The 17,723-nt window shown below is 41.3% G+C and overlaps 1 protein-coding gene across 1 annotated transcript in view; it reads left to right on the top strand.

Moving 5' to 3' along the window:
* Window positions 1–14,433, top strand: part of LOC130835729 (phospholipid-transporting ATPase IB-like) — a 160,875-nt gene extending 146,442 nt beyond the window's left edge. The window contains 2 exon segments of the mRNA XM_057707520.1: window positions 9,910–10,004; window positions 14,244–14,433. Of these exon segments, the coding sequence (XP_057563503.1) occupies window positions 9,910–10,004; window positions 14,244–14,371 (223 nt within the window). The 3' untranslated portion in view covers window positions 14,372–14,433.
* Window positions 14,434–17,723: the final 3,290 nt, after the last annotated feature.

Genomic DNA, 17,723 nt, shown 5'->3' on the forward strand with positions numbered 1-17,723 from the left:
GAAGAACGAATAAGTGAGTTGGAAGATAGAATGGGGGAAATAACTGCCACAGAGCAGGAAAAAGAAAAAATAATAAAAAGATTAGAAGACAGTCTCAGAGACCTCACTGATAACATTAAGCATACCAACATTCGAATTATAGGCATCCCAGAAGAAGAAGAAAACAAGAAAGGGTCTGAGAAAATATTTGAAGAGGTTCTAGTGGAAAACTTCCCCAACATGGGAAAGGAAATAATTCACCAAGTCCAAGAAGCACAGAGAGTCCCATACAGAATAAACCCAAGGAGAAATACACCGAGACACATATTAATCAAACTAACGACAACTAAACACAAAGAAAAAATATTAAAAGCAGCAAGAGAAAAGCAACAAACAACATATAAGGGAAAACCCATCAGGATAACAGCTGACCTTTCCATAGAAACTCTGCAGGCCAGAAGGGAATGGCAGGATATCCTGAAAGTCCTGAAAGAGAGAAACCTACAGCCAAGAATATTCTACCCAGCAAGAATCTCATTCAGATTTGAGGGAGAAATCAAAAGCTTTCCAGACAAGCAAAAGTTAAGAGAATTCAGCACCACCAAACCAGCCTTACAACAAGTGCTAAAGGAACTTCTCTAAGTAGGAAACACAAGAAAAGGAAAACACCTACAAATACAAACTCAAAACAATTAAGAAAATGGGAATTGGAACACACATGTCAATAATCACCTTAAATGTAAATGGATTAAATGCTCCAACCAAAAGACACAGACTGGCTGAATGGATACAAAAACAAGACCCTTCTATATGCTGCCTACAAGAAACCCACTTCAGACCAAGGGATACATATAGACTGAAAGTCAAGGGATGGAAAAAGATATTCCATGCAAATGGAAGTCAAAAGAAAGCTGGAGTAGCAATACTCATATCAGACAAATTAGACTTGAAAGTAAAGACTATTACAAGAGACAAGGAAGGACACTACATAATGATCAAGGGATCCATCCAAGAAGAACATATCACAGTGGTAAATATCTATGCCCCCAATATAGGAGCACCTCAATACATAAGGCAAATGCTAACAGCTATAAAAGGGGACATCGACAGGAACACAATAATAGTGGGAGACTTGAACACCCCACTTACATCAATGGACAGATCATCCAAACAGAAAATAAATAAAGACACACAAGCTTTAAATGACACATTAGACCATCTCGACTTAATTGATATTTATAGGACATTCCATCCAAAAACGACAGAATACACGTTCTTCTCAAGTGCACACGGAACATTTTCCAGGATAGATCACATCTTGGGTCACAAATCAAACCTCAGCAAATTCAAGAAAATTGAAATCATATCAAGCATCTTCTCAGACCACAACGCCATGAGGCTAGATATCAATTACAGGAAAAAAACTGCAAAAAAGACAAACACATGGAGGCTAAACAATTCACTCTTAAACAACCAAGGAATCACTACAGAAATCAAAGAGGAAATCAAAAAATATCTAGAAACAAATGACAACGAAAACACAACAACCCAAAACCTATGGGACGCAGCAAAAGCAGTTCTAAGGGGGAAGTTTATAGCAATACAGTCCTACCTTAAGAAACAAGAAAATGATTGAATAAACAACCTAACCTTACACCTAAAACAACTAGAGAAAGAAGAACAAAGAAACCCTAAAGTGAGCAGAAGGAAAGAAATCATAAAGATCAGAGCAGAAATAAATGAAAAAGAAAGGAAAGAAACCATAAGAAAAATAAATAAAACTAAAAGCTGGTTCTTTGAGTAGATTAACAAAATTGATAAACCATTAGCCAGACTCATCAAGAAAAAAAGGGAGAAGATGCAAATCAACAGAATTAGAAATGAAAAAGGAGAAGTCACAACGGACACCTCAGAAATACAAAACATCATGAGAGACTACTACAAGCAACTCTATGCCAATCAATTGGATAACCTGGAAGAAATGGATACATTCTTAGAAAAATACAATCTTCCAAGACTGAACCAGGAAGAAATAGAAACCATGAACAGACCAATCACAAGTACGGAAATTGAGGCAGTGATTAAAAATCTCCCAACACACAAAAGCCCAGGACCAGATGGGTTCACAGGCGAATTCTAGCAAACATTTTGAGAAGAGTTAACACCTATCCTTCTCAAACTCTTCCAAAATATTGCAGAAGGCGGAGCACTCCCAAACTCATTCTACGAGGCTACCATCACCCTGATACCAAAACCAGGCAAAGATGTCACAAAAAAAGAAAACTGTAGACCAATATCACTGATGAATATAGATGCAAAAATCCTCAACAAAATACTAGCTAACAGACTGCAACAGCACATTAAAAAAATCATACACCATGATCAAGTGGGGTTTATCCCTGGGATGCAAGGATTCTTCAATATACGCAAATCAATCAGTGTGATACATCATATCAACAAATTGAAGGATAAAAACCATATGATCATTTCAATAGATGCAGAAAAAGCTTTTGACAAAGTTCAACATCCATTTATGATAAAAGCTCTCCAGAAAATGGGCATAGAAGGAAATTACCTCAACATAATAAAAGCCATATATGCAAAACCAAAAGCCAACATTGTTCTCAATGGAGAAAAACTGGAAGAATTCCCCCTAAAAACAGGAACAAGACAAGGGTGTCCACTCTCACCACTATTATTCAACATAGTTTTGGAAGTTTTAGCCACAGCAATCAGAGAAGAAAAAGAAATCAAAGGAATCCAAATTGGAAAAGAAGAAGTAAAATTGTCACTCTTTGCAGATGACATGATATTATATATAGAAAACCCGAAAGACTCTACCAGAAAACTGCTAGCACTCATTGATGAGTTTAGTAAAGTAGCAGGATACAAAATTAATGCACAGAAATCTCTTGCATTCCTATACACTAACAATGGAAGAGCAGAAAGAGAAATTAAGGAAACTCTTCCATTCACCATTGCAACAAAAAGAATAAAATACCTAGGAATAAACCTGCCTAAGGAGGCAAAAGATCTGTATGCAGAAAACTTTAAGACATTGATGAAAGAAATCAAAGACGACACAAACAGATGGAGGGACATACCATGTTCCTGGATTGGAAGAATCAACATCGTGAAAATGTCTGTACTACCCAAAGCAATTTACAGATTCAATGCAATCCCGATCAAATTACCAATGGCATTTTTCACAGAACTAGAGCAAGAAATCTTACGATTTGTATGGAAACGCAAAAGACCCCGAATAGCCAAAGCAATCTTGAGAAGGAAAAATGGAGTTGGTGGAATCAGGCTTCCTGACTTCAAACTATACTACAAGGCCATAGTGATCAAGACAGTATGGTACTGGCACAAAAATAGAAAGGAAGATCAATGGAATAGAATAGAGAACTCAGAAGTAAGCCCAAACACATATGGGCACCTTATCTTTGACAAAGGAGGCAAGAATATACAATGGAAAAAAGACAGCCTCTTCCATAAGTGGTGCTGGGAGAACTGGGCAGCAACATGCAAAAGAATGAAATTAGAACACTTCCTAACACCATACACAAAAGTAAACTCCAAATGGATTAAAGACCTACATGTAAGGCCAGACACTATCAAACTCCTAGAGGAAAACATAGGCAGAACACTATATGACATCCATCAAAGCGCCATCCTTTTTGACCCACCTCCTAGAATCATGGAAATAAAATCAAGAATAAATGAATGGGACCTCATGAAACTTAAAAGCTTTTGCACAGCAAAAGAAACCATAATCAAGACTAAAAGGCAACCCTCAGAGTGGGAAAAAATAATTGCCTATGAAACAACGGACAAAGGATTAACCTCCAAAATATACAAGCAGCTCATGAAGCTTCATACCAAAAAAGCAAATAACCCAATCCACAAATGGGCAGAAGACCTAAATAGACATTTCTCCAAAGAAGACATACAGATGGCCAACAAACACATGAAAAGATGCTCCACATCACTCATCATCAGAGAAATGCAAGTCAAAGCCACAATGAGGTATCACCTCACACCAGTCAGAATGGCCATCATCACAAAGTCTGGAAACAACAAATGTTGGAGAGGGTGTGGAGAAAAAGGAACTCTCCTGCACTGTTGGTGGGACTGTAAATTGGTACAGCCACTATGGAAAACAATTTGGAGGTTCCTTAAAAAACTACAAATAGAACTACCATATGATCCAGTCGTCCCACTCCTGGGCATATACCCAAAGAAAACCATAATCCCAAAAGAAACTTGTACCATAATGTTTATTGCAGCACTATTTACAATAGCCAGGACATGGAAGCAACCTAAATGCCCATCAACAAATGAATGGATACAGAAGATGTGGCATATATATACAATGGAATATTACTCAGCTATAAAAAGGGATGAGATGGAGCTATATGTCATGAGGTGGATAGAACTACAGTCTGTCATACAGAGTGAAGTAAGTCAGAAAGAGAAGGACAAATATTGTATGCTAACTCACATATACGGAATCTAAAAATGGTACTGTTGGACTCAGTGACCAGAACAAGGATGCAGATACAGAGAATGGACTGCAGAACTCGAGGTATGGGAGGGGGCAGGGGGTGAAGGGGAAACTGAGACGAAGCGAGAGAGTAACACAGACATATATATACTACCAACTGTAAAATAGTCAGTGGGAAGTTGTTGTATAACAAAGGGAGTCCAACTCGAGGATGGAAGATGCCTTTGAGGACTGGGGCGGGGAGGGTGGGGGGGGCTTGGGGGGGGGGAGTCAAGGAAGGGAGGGAAGATGGGGATATGTGTATAAAAACGGATGATTGAACCCGGTGTACCCCCCCCCCCAAATAAATAAATAAATAAATAAATAAATAAATAGGGAGTACCCATGAGGCTATGAGTGGATTTCTTGGTGGAAACCTTGCAGGCTGAGAGAGAGTAGGGTGCAATATTCAAAATGTTGAAGGAAAAAAAATCTACCAGCCAAGAATACTTACCCAGCAAAGTATCCTTCAGAACTGGAGAAGAGATAGAGTCTTGTAGACAAGCAAAAGCTGAAGGTATTCATCACCAGTAGACTGGCCTTAAAAGACATGTTAAAGGGGCTTCTTTAAGCCAAAATAAAAGGGTACTAAGAAGTAAAAAGAAACGTGTGAAAGTATAAACCTAAATGGTAAAGTTAAATAAATAGTAAAATTCAGAATAATCTAATGTGAAGATGGTGAGTTAATCACTTATAAAGCTAATATGAAGGGTAAAGGACAAAAGTATTAAAAATAACTAAAACTATAATCATTTGTTAATGGATGCACAAGATAAAAAGATGTAAATTACAACATCAATAACATAAAGTATAGGGGTTGGTAAAAATGTAAAGCTTTAGACTGCATTCTAACTTAAGTTCTTATCAACTTAAAATAGACTGTTAACAATATAATTTTTGTGTGTGTAAGCCTCATGGTAGCCACAAAGCAAAAACCTATATTAAATACGTAAAAGTAGAGAGGAAGGCATCTAAGCATATGCTTGCAGAAAACCATCAAATCACAAAGAAAGCAAGAAATGAAGAAAGGAACAAACAGAACAGCCAGAAGACAAGTAACAAAAATGGCAATAAGTACATACTTAACAGTAATTACTTTTAATGTAAATGGACTAAATTCTCTAATCAAAAGACATAGAGTGGCTGAGTGTATTAAAAAAAAAAAAGACCCATCTATATGCTGCATACAAGAGACTCAATTCAACATGTAAAGACACACAGATTGAAAGTGAAGGGGTGGAAAAAGATATTCCTTGTAAATGGAAACCGAAAGAAAGCTGGGGTAGCCATACTTATATCAGACAAAATGGACTTTAAAACAAAGGCTGTAATAAGAGGCAAAGGTATTATGTAATGATAAAGGGGTCAATCCAACAAAAGGGTATAACATTTGTTAATATTTATGCACCCAAGTTGTATTTAGGAGCACCTAAATATATAAAGTAGATATTAACAGACCTAAAGGGAGAAATAGCAGTACAATATAAGAAAACATTGGCCTTAAATGACACATTTGACCAAATGGACTTAACAGATATTTATAGAACTTTCCAATCAAAAGCAACAGAATGTTCTGTTCTCAAGTACACATGGAACATTCTCCAGGACAGGTCATAGATTAGGCCAAAACAAATCTTAATATTTTTAAGAAGACTGAAATCACATCAAGCATTTTTTCTGATGAGAATCATATGAAACTAGAAATCAGTTACAAGAAGAAAACTGGAAAATTCACAAACATGTGGAGATTAAACAACATGCTACTGAACAACCAGTGGGTCAAAGAAGAAATCAAAAAATTTAAAAAGATCTTGCGACAAATGAAAATGGAAATACACATACCAAAATTTGAGATGCAGCAAAAGCGGTTCGAAGAGAGAAGTTCCTAGTGATAAATGTCTACATTAAAAAACAAAAAAGAGGACTTCCTAGGTGGCACAGTGGTTTAGAATCCACCTGCCAGTGCAGGGGACATGGGTTCGATCCCAGTTCCAGGAAAATCCCACATGCTGCAGAGCAACTAAGCCTGTGTGCCACAACTGTTGAGCCTGTGTGCAGCAACTACTGAAGCCCGTGCACCTAGAGCCTGTGCTTCGCGACAAGAGAAGCCACTGCAATGAAGAGCCCATGCACTGCAACTAGAGAAAGCCTGTGTGCAGCATTGAAGACCCAATGCAGCCAATAAATAAATTAATTAATTAAAAAAAATCTCAAACAACCTGACTTACACCTCAAGGAACTAGAAAAAGAAGAATATTTATTATAAGCCTAAGTTTCACAGAAGGAAGGAAACAACAGAGATCAGAGTGGAAATAAATGAACTAGAGAGGATAGAAAAGATCAGTGAAGCTAAGATCTAGTTTTTTTGAAAGGTAAACAAAACAGACAAATCTTTAGCTAGGTTTACTGAGAAAAAAAGAGAACCCAAATAAATAAAAGCAGAAATGAAAGAGGAAACATTACAACTGATACCACAGAAATGTAAGGATCGTAAGAGACTAATATATCTAATTATATGCCAACAGATTGGACAATCTAAAAGAAATGGATCAATTTTTAGGAACATTCAACTTGCTAATATTGAATCATGAAAAAATAGAAAATCTGAACAGATCAATTATGAATAAGGTGATTAAATCAGTAGTCAAAAACCTCTGAACAAATAAAGGTCTAGGATCAGATGGCTTCACTGGTAAATTCTACCAAACATGCAGAGAAAAATTAATGCCAATCATATTCAAACTCATCCAAAAAAAGAAGACAAGGGAACACTTCCAAATTCATTTTACAAGGCCAAACAGGATAAAGACAGTACAGGAAGAGAAAATTACAGGCCAATATCTCCGATGAACACAGATGCAAAAATCCTCAAAAAAAAATTAGCAAATCAAATTAAACCATACATTAAAAGGATCATACACCATGATCAAGTGGGATTTGTTCCAGAGATGCAAGATTGATTCAAAATCTGCAAATGAAATGAAGGATAAAAATTGTATAATCATCTCAATAGATGCAGAAAAAACATTTGACAAAACTCAACATCCATTTATGATAAAACTCTCATAAAAGTGGTTTTAGAGAGAATGCACCTTAACATAATAAACGCTGTATATGACAAGCCCACGGATAACGTCATACTCAACAGGGAAAAGCTTCCTCCAAGATCAGAAACAAGACACGGATGTCCACTCTTGCCACTTTTATTCAACATAGTATTGGAAGTTCTAGCCAGACCAGTTAAGCAAGAAAAATAAATAAAAGGCATCCAAATGGAAAAGGAAGAAGTAAAACTGTCACTATTTGTAGATGACATGATATTATATATAGAAAACGCAAAAGACTCCACTAAAAAACTGTTAGAATACGTTAATTCAGTGAAGTTGCATGGTTACAAAATCAACAGAAAAATCTGTTGTTTCTATACACTAATAATGAACTATCAAAAAGAGAGATTAAGAAACCACTCCCATTTACAATTGCATCAAAAAGAATAAAGTATCCAGGAATAAATTTAAGCAAGGTGGTGATAGACCTGTACACTGAAAAGTATAAGACATGGATGAAAAGAAATTGAAGACAGAAATAAGTAGAAAGATATTCCATGCTCGTGGATTGAAAGGATTAATAGTGTTAAAATGTCCATATTACCCAAAGCAAACTGCAGATTAGATGCAATTCCTATCAAAATTCCAATGGCATTTTTCACAGAATTAGGACTAACAATCCTAAAATTTGTATGGAACCACAAAAGACTCCAAATAGCCAAAGGAATCTTGAGAAAGAACAAAGCTGGAGGCATCATACTTCCTGATTTCAAATGATATTACAAAGTTGTAGTAATCAAAATAGTATGGTACTGGCATAAAATATATCTGGGAGTGCATGCATAGGTAAATACCTTTGTTAGAACTCATCACACTGTACTTTTAAGATCTATGCATTTTATCATATGCAAAATGAACCTCAATTAAAAAAAGCAGAATGTAAATGGACCAAAAGAAAGTTCGCATAAAAAGGGCTAATCTCCCAAGTGTTTCTAGAAATCAGCAAGAAGCCTACCACTAATAGAAAAATAGGTGAAGTATAACAGTTTGCAGAAAAGAAATACAGACGATTCTTAAACATATGAAAAAGATATGAGAATGAAAAGTACACAGGAAGGATGTTTTTCATCTATCATAGTTGGCCACCCTTGGTTGATGAAAACGTGGGAAAGTAAAGACGTAGGTACTTACTTTGGTAGTCTATCAGAAATACAACTGCTTATAGCCTTTGACTTAGTCAATCCATTTCTGGGAATACACTACCCCTTTTCCTTTAACACTTATACACTTGTTGTTATTTTTTTTTAATGTGGTGCAGAGCATTTTCAGAGAATAACCTTCATTCTAGAGGAGAATTCAGACGGGAAGTCAGTAGCCTGCTCTTCCCAGGTCTGGCCTGTCAGGCATAACTTTTGGGCCGTGCCACCCCTGGAGCTTCTCCTTCGGGTTCTTCAGGCCGAGCTTAAAAGCCAAACGTCTTCTGCGTCACAGAAGGGAAGCAGGCTCTGGGGAAGGCCCTCTTCCTGGGGGAGGGCGTGGCACCGCGGTGCTGCTGTGGTTGTCGAGAGCAGCTGCAGTTGGTGAGCTCAGCTCTGAGCCCTGCACATTCCTAGAAGTGCCCAGCGTACATGGCAGGTCCCAGCACAGCAGAAGGCTCCTCTTACGGCCTGGTGACATCTAAGAAGTGAGAAAACAGAGTAGGGTCGGCTGTGTGGGTATTTTAACCTCATCTTTCAGCTTACAGAAGAAAAAGAGAAAAAAACATGAACATTCCTAAATGTGCTGCCATGTTTGACTGCAGCAGTTGCAGTGAACCTTGGAGGGGCACGTTCATACAATGGCCCTGCTCCTTGGGATTGGAAAGTGTTGTCCTTGGGTTTCTACTGTGGTCCTCCAATACGCCTTGGGATTTGGAAGAGGTCTCTCTCGTGCCGAGAGCCAACCTGTCCTGACGTACATTGCCAAGAGTCTTGAACCAGTATAGGTGGTGGCTCTGCTGTAGGAAAAGGAAACTGGGACAAAGATTTAAAAAATACACACATAAACCCTCTAAGGTGATCTGGGAGGCCTGGGGACAAACAGGACACCTACAGTCCATTTCAGCTCTTTGGAAAAGGAGTTGGGAGGGTTGTACGTAAGAGATGCTCACAGCAAAACATTATTTTGGAAGAAGCATTTTGCTGAGAGTGTCTGGATAACATCAATTTTATTTTCAATATATGAACATTCTCCGAACGGTAAGGAAGATTTTTACTTTTACGTTGCAACTTTTTTTTTCCCCAACATATTCCTTTGAAATCTGTTCCAATGAATAAAGCCAGTCTGTGTTTGATTTAGTCCCAGGGTGGAGGCAATGAATTTCCGAAGGTGCCTGAGTCCCCAGCCCTGCAAGGTTGTCTTCCGGAACAACTCTGTTGATCTAGGCGCCCCACGTAAGTCACGTACGCAACACTGAGACACTAGTGACCCACAGAAGGATGGATACAGGTCCTTCTCCCTGAAGACATGATGCTGAGTGAAATAGGCCAGACACAGAAGGACCACATATATGAGGTCCCTAGAGCAAATTCATAGAGACGGAGAGCAGAGTGGGGGTTTCCGGGGGCTGGGGGAGGGAAATGTGTGGAGTTTCAGGTGGGGAAGATGAAGAGTTCTGGGGACGGAGGTGGTGATGGTTACACAACATTGTGAATATCCTTAATACCACTGAACTGCACACTTAGCATCATTAAGATGGTAAATTTTACATTACGTGTATTTTACCACACTTTTAAAAAGGCAACTACCTGTATTATTATTAATCTTTTTAAGATTACGTTAAGGTAATCTTATAGAGAAAGAGATTAGATTAGACTTGTAAAGTGAGACTGCTTGGCCTAAAGCACGCACAGTTTGAAAGAAGGCAATTCCTGGCTTCCCATTCCTAAATGTGAAGTCCTCATTTTCAAGACCCTCTTGGCAGATTCCCAAAGTGCCATTTTAAATGTAAAATTGGTATTTGACTCCAAGTAATTTTTACTCAGGGAAAACTTACACATACCCTTCTTCAAGGTATAAGGTTAAAATAGCTTAAGTTAGGCGTGAAAACTTTTTTTTAAAATATGTTTATTGAATACTCACTAAATGACAGTGTTCTTTTTTTTAAATTATTTTATTGGCTGTGTTGGGTCTTTCATGCTGTGCACGGGCTTTCTTTAGTTGCAGTGAGTGGGGGCTACTCTTCGCTGCGGTGCGCGGGCTCCGCATGGCCGTGGCTTCTCTTGTTGAGGAGCTCGGCCTCTAGGCACATGGGCTTCAGTAGCTGCAGCACATGGGCTCGATAGTTGTGGCTCACAGGCTCGAAAGCGCAGGCTCAATAGTTGTGGCGCACGGGCTTGGTTGCTCTGCGGCGTGTGGGATCTTCCTGGAGCAGGGATGGAATCCGTGTCCCCTGCATTGGCAGGCGGATTCTTAACCACTGCGCCACCTAGGAAGCCCAGGCATGAAAACTTTTTAAAGTTGTTTGTTTCCCCCTCCTTCAATAAGAAATCCATCCAAGAAGTGACTGCAGGAGAGGATTAGGTCTGGGTGACTTGTGCCCGACAGTGTGACTGCTGACTACAGTCCCGGGAAGGAAACAACTCAAACCCAAAGAGAGTGAAATAAAGGGACATCTGGGGTTTGTCTCCTGAAAAGGACAGGCAGCTCGTTGCCCCTCCCTTTTGGCCAAGGTGTGGCATTGAAAGTTGTAGGATTTCAAAATTCTTGTTTCTCTTATTGTTGATTTTCCCATCCCTGAGATGTGCGTCTCTTTGGATTGGTCCCTAGTTCTCTCTCTCACACACACGCACTGCTCCTTCTTCCTGTGCTAAGCCCCACCGCTTCACTCCCCTCCCTACAGAGGTTTAGGAAGAAACACCCAGAAGGTAACGAAAGGTTAAAGACTGAACTAGGACAAGAAAACAGTATAGCAGGTGTCTTAAGGATTTGGGTTAACATCTTGCCCATTCTTTTCCAACCTATGACCTTGATTTCTACATCCCTGGGAAAAACGAGGTAGACGTGAACCTGCTTGGGCTCTCACCGCATCTCAGCTGCCAGCTGTACACCCACAGGTTTGCTTTCCTGCCCGTGTCCAAAGCCAGCCCTTCTGTGTGTGCTACTGATACTCAGGCCATCACTCGGGCTGTTCTCTCTTGTATCTCCTACATCATCTAGTTTTCATGCTCTGCTGTATCCTTCTCACATCACAATAGGTGGTGTTGAAAAGTAGGACCTTCTCTTGAGCACATGTTACCCTCACGTTTTGCTTCCCTTCATTGCACTCCCTGGCAGCAGTGCAATGACTGTGGATGAAATCACTTGTGTTCGGTGTCTCCGACTCCTCCTCTCCATTCTCTCTCACACCCACTCCATCCACGCTTTAGCTCCTGCCACTTGATGCACATCGCTCCAGTCAAGGCTGTTAGGAGCCTTCGTGCTCCTCCTCCTAACCCACCCAGCAGCAGCAGGTGGCACGGAAGTATGCTCCCTCCTTCCTGGGATGTTTCCTTACCTGGTTTCCAGGATACCACACGCTCTACCTTACTCTGCACAGTATATCATACCTCCTACCTTGCAGGCCACTCCTTCTTCATTTTGGCTGACTTCCTTCTTTGCCCCCAGGTTTCTCAGCATCAGAATGTCCAATTGCTTAGTTTTTTTTTCTTTTCTCTGTCTGTATTCACTCTACTGAAAATGTAATACCGTCTCATGGTTTTAAATACCATCTATATGTTGATAACTCCCAAATGTATACGTCCTGCCCACACCTCTTTCTCTGATCCCCACCCTACCTGTATATCTAACTGTCCATTCAACTTTCCCATTTTGTTCTCTAATAGATGTTTAAACTCAACATGTCCAAACCTGAGCTCCTGGTTTCCTCTCTCACCTAACCCACTCCATCTGCAGCCTTGCCCATTCCAGGTGATGACAACTGCATATTTCCAACAGCTCAGGCCAAAATCCTTGGAGTCATTTTTTTTTTTAATAAATTTCCATTTATTTATTTTTGGCTGTGTGGGGTCTTTGTTGCTGTGTGTGGACTTTCTCTAGTTGCAGAGAGCGGGGGCTACTCGTTGTGATGCGCAGGCTTCTCATTATGGTGGCTTCTATTGTTGTGGATCACGGGCTCTAGGCATGCGGGCTTCAGTAGTTGTGGCACGTGGGCTCAATAATTGTGGCTCACAGGCTCTAGAGCGCAGACTCCATAGTTGTGGTGCATGGGCTTAGTTGCTCTGTGGCATGTGGGGTCTTCCAGGATGAGGGATCGAACCCGTGTCCCCTGCATTGGCAGGTGGATTCTTAACCACTGCGCCACCAGTGGAGTCATTCTTCCTTCCTCCTTTCCATTGCATTAGCTCTGCCATCTCGTTATAGTCAGAGTCTGACCACTTTCCACTCACCCACACCACGGCTGGAACATAGTCTGAACCACCATCGTCTGCACTGTTTCAGAGACCTCTTAAGGAGTTTCCCGCTTCTACCCTTGCCCCTCATACAGCAACCAAAGTGATGCATTTAAAATTATGTCAACACAAGCACATCAATTTTCTGCCCCAAACTCTGCAGTGGACATTCATCACATTCAATATAAAAGCCTGACAGTGGCCCAGAAGACTGCCTTATCTGGACACCGTTACTTTCCTGGTTTTGTTTCTTACCCTTCTTCCTCCTCCCTCTCCCCACTCCAGCCTCTGTGCTCTCCTCATACTGTACCAGGAATGCTTGTGCCCCAGGACCTTTGCACTGGCTGGCACTGCTGCCTAGAAAGCGAACCCCTCATACATCTGCAAGGCTCCCTCCTTCACTTCCTTCAAGTCTTTGGCCAAATATCATCTTCCCAATGAAGCCTACCCTGCCTGCTCTCTTGCTACATGACCCCCACCCCTGATTCCACTTTACTTTTTCCTTTGTTCATAGCACACTCTTGGGTACTCTGTGATTAACTTTGGATTGCGTGCTTATTTATCTGACTTCATTGCTGGACTGTAAGCTCCATGAGAACAGGATTTTTGTTTCTTTCACTTCTTTATTCCAAGAATGCTCAATTTAAAAACAGGAATATTTACAGCATTATGGGTTCTTTACCAAGTTTAATATTGATATTGCCTGTTGTCCCCCAGCATGTGTTCAGCTTCATAAACCACCTTTCTGGGTTTTAGTTGTAGGTTTCAGTTTCAAGATTCAGACCTTCCTAGGGCCTCTCCTCTTGAGTGGTAGTAGGAAAATGAAGTGAGGGAGCGTGGGCCACTGTTTGAGCCGCTTAGACAAGCCCCATATAATCAGGCAGGAGCCACCCAGCCCCTCGGCCGGGCTGCATCCTCCAGGACCCGGTTCTCGTGTAGGGTCAGCATCCCTGGGAGGACCTCAGAAAGCACACAGCGATGTCCAGCCACCCACAAGTCAATTGTGGCCCCAGAAAGAAGGATGTAGGAAGGGCTTCTTAAGTGGTTCTAATGTAGCCAGGTTTGCAAACTGCTCCATCACCAAGCCCTCCCCAGACCTCGCCACTCTCCCTGCCCCAGTCACTGGCCTGGCTCATGTGGCCAGTGTATCCCAGTCTGGTGGGAGTTTTGATTTTTTGTCACTAGAATGTTCACTGTACATATTAGTCCTCTAACAGAGTCCCCTGTGCTTTGCTCTTTTAGGTGGGTACGCATTCTCTCAAATAGAACGAGCTGTGATTTCTCAGGAAGAACTAGTCCGTTCTTATGACACGACAAAAAAACCCCGGAGGTCTTTTACTCCTGCCTTTTCCAAGTCCATCATTGAGTAAGATCTGGGTCCCTGTGTCCTGCACTTTCCAGTCCTTCCCTGAGACAGCTGCAATGTGCCAACACCGCTCAACACCCCGTCCTGTGACTCTGGCCAGTTTGTTATTTGTGTATCGATTGAGTCGCGATCCTTGGGTATAAATAATGGGGAACCCTACTGGCTTTTTCTTAATTTGTCTTCAGTGTTTTACCTAATTTATTTTCCTGTGGCTGTGAGATAATTTATCAGTTCAGTGTGAAGTATAAAACTAAAAGCATTATGGTTTACCAAAATTTAAACTTTGGTACAAGTTGTTTTGGGGAAAAAGGTAAAGGATGTTATGTTGCATAATAGCTAGTCTTGCTTAATTGGAAAGGGGTCAGGCAGAAACTGTCTTTTGAAAACTCACAGATTAAGGGCACAAAGCAGCATATGAAACATTTTTCTAAGTAGAATGTCCCATCCTGTCACGTTTGGGTTACATTTGATGTGTATGGAATGTGCACCGTATTCTTGATTTCAGTGAACTCATGTGATGAGTGTAGCGTAGACTCATCCTGGGCCTCAAAATCAGGTGAGTGGGAATTACCGCACCTCACGCATCTCCCTCTGACTGCCCCTACATGAGGGCCAGTAGAATAGTCAAACCCAGTCATTCTTGTGGCTCTGCCTTAGGTGTGAACAAACTTTCCAGGGTTTCAGACGCTGCAAAGCACTGGGCACCTCCATCCTTTGTCATCTGCCCATGGAGGTCACCACTAAGACATACAGTTTCTTTTGGCCACGTGATGAGGCTTCTGTGGCAGGTATGGGGCCCCGGAGCCGTGGGGGGTGGGGGGTGGGGCTGAGATGCCTGTCCTAGAGCACTGTGAGGGGACAGAGAGGGGTCTCTCAAATCCCTCCTTTACTCCAGGCGAGAGCCCCCTTCCTCAAACCCTATCCCACTTAGTGAGCTTTTAGAAGCGGAAACCAAGAATTCTTGGAAACTACCTCTATTTCCTGTGCTGCCAACTGACTTCTGAGCAAATGAACTAAGAAGACTGATACCTGTTTGAATGAAATTAACAGAACATGGAAAACACTGGGAGAAAACCCCAATAAAAATCTCAAAAAGTTACGCACCAATAGATAAACGACATGTAATATAGCCATATGATGGAATGTCGTTCAGCTGTAATAAGAATGGAATACATACAACATGGATAAACCTTAAAAACGTTATGCTGAGTTAAAAAAGCCAGTCATAAGGGGCTCCGTACAACATGACTCCATTCACAGGAAATTCGTAAGCAAATCTACAGCTCTGAAGTAGATGAGTGGTTGCCCAGGGCTGGGGGTGGGGAGGGGGTGAGTGGGATGTGGGGTGGCTGCTAGTGGGCACGATGTTTCTTTCGAGGATGATGAAAATGTTCCACATGTGGATGCTGCTGGTAGTTGCACAATTCTCTAATATCCTGGAAAACACTGAATTATGCATTTAAGGGTAGATTTTATTGTATATGAAGTATATCTCAATAAAGCTAAGTTTTTTTAATCACCTATTTAAAAAGTAATAAATACATTCAGAAAATTTGAAGCTACAAGGTCCATATAAAAATCAACTGCATTTTTATGTTAGCAACAAACAATTGGAAAATGAAATTTCTTTTATGATAACATTTATAATAGCATCAAAAGACAGGAAATAAGTATAAGTCTAAAGAATGCATATGTGAAGATCTGTATACTAAAACTACCAAACACTGAGGCAAAAAAATTGGGAAGACGTCATAAATGAAGACATATACTATGTTTTTGGGTCAGAAAACTCACTATTGTTAAGATGTCAATTCTCCCCAAACTGATCAACAGGGTCAACAAAATCCTGATAAAATAATAAATAAAATACCATTTACAATAGGGATGTACATTTAGGAATAAATTTAACAATGGTACTGAACACTGAACACCATAAAACACTGCTGGAAGAAATGAGATGATCTAAATAAATGGAGAGATGGGGACAAACACATCCTGTACATAAATAAGTGGAAAGATAAGAGTCCAGTCCTTGGTGGAAAAATACCAGCTCTGGTCAGACTACCCTCAGCCACTAATTTGAAAGGAGCCGGCCTGAAGGCAAAGCCAGCCCTCCGAAGATGGTGGAGAAAGAGATGGGAAAAACCTGAGTCCTCTCAGTGATCTAGTTGAGCAGGTGCTGCGGGTGGGGGTGGGAGGGCGGAAGGCGATTGGATAGGTGCGAAGGAAATGTGAATAAACAGGGTGCCCTGGCTGACATGTGGGTTACAAGAGGGACTGTAAGGAATGCCAGACTCATTCTGTGATTCATCAGCGCTTCTGTGTGTTTGTAGTAAATACCTACTCTGAAGATAGTACCTGCTACACGTTTTGCTAGGAGTAACAGCAGGAAACAAGAAAACCATTTGCCTGACTTCATGCAGGTTACAATGTAGTTAGGGAAAAATGATTACATAGGTACTTTACTTTGACAGAGCCTTGCCTATTCCCAGAAAAATATCCTTTCCCCAGCCAGTGAGGCTCACTGAGAAAAGATTTCCCGACTCAAAACTAACCCAACTATGGCCTATCCTATGTAAATTATCTGGGAAAATTTCTTCCTCCAAAGCTCCCTATTAAAGTCTCATTTCTGCTCAGGAATCCTTTTTTGGAGGCTTCCTCGTGGAAACGAACTTATTAAAGACATGCGCGACCCCTGGCCAGACTCTGTTTCCCGAGGCTGGTTGCTCAGGCTTTTCGTTGTTGCTATTTGGTTGGTTTGTTAAGAACTAGGACACTAGATGGAACGGGAGGTGTGCCCATTTCCTGGGAATACAGGCCAGCCACAGCCACAGGCGGCCTTGGGTGCTTGGTCCATCCTACTGACGTCGGCACTCGGTCCACTGCGCATCCCCAGCCTAGTAGAATGACACGCGATGTTCACCAGGAAATGAACGATCGCACACCAACTACAAGATCAGGTCTTCCTTCTTCAAGGTGGCATTTTTGTCCAGTATTTGTGAGCGCAGAGATACCAGCCGCATCCCGTACTTTGAAAACTAAAATTGATTAAGTTACCCTTGGGCTTCCTAGGTGGCGCAGTGGTTAAGAATCCACCTGCCAGTGTAGGGGACACAGGTTCGATCCCTGCTCCAGGAAAATCCCACGGAGCAACTAAGCCCGTGTACCAAAAACCTTGGACAAGTCACTTCTCAGGAATTCTGTTTCTGCAGAACAAGGATGCCGTTCCTAGGAGCCTAGGAATTCTCCTTTCTGTGCAGGTGGCGGGGGATCTGGAGAGACCCGGACGCTCTGGGAACCCAGGCCGGACCGAGGGCGCGCGCAGCTGCCCAGGGTGCGGAGCGGGGCGGGACCGA

This window comes from Hippopotamus amphibius, chromosome 14 (genome assembly GCF_030028045.1).
Source record: "Hippopotamus amphibius kiboko isolate mHipAmp2 chromosome 14, mHipAmp2.hap2, whole genome shotgun sequence".
NCBI lineage: Eukaryota > Metazoa > Chordata > Mammalia > Artiodactyla > Hippopotamidae > Hippopotamus > Hippopotamus amphibius.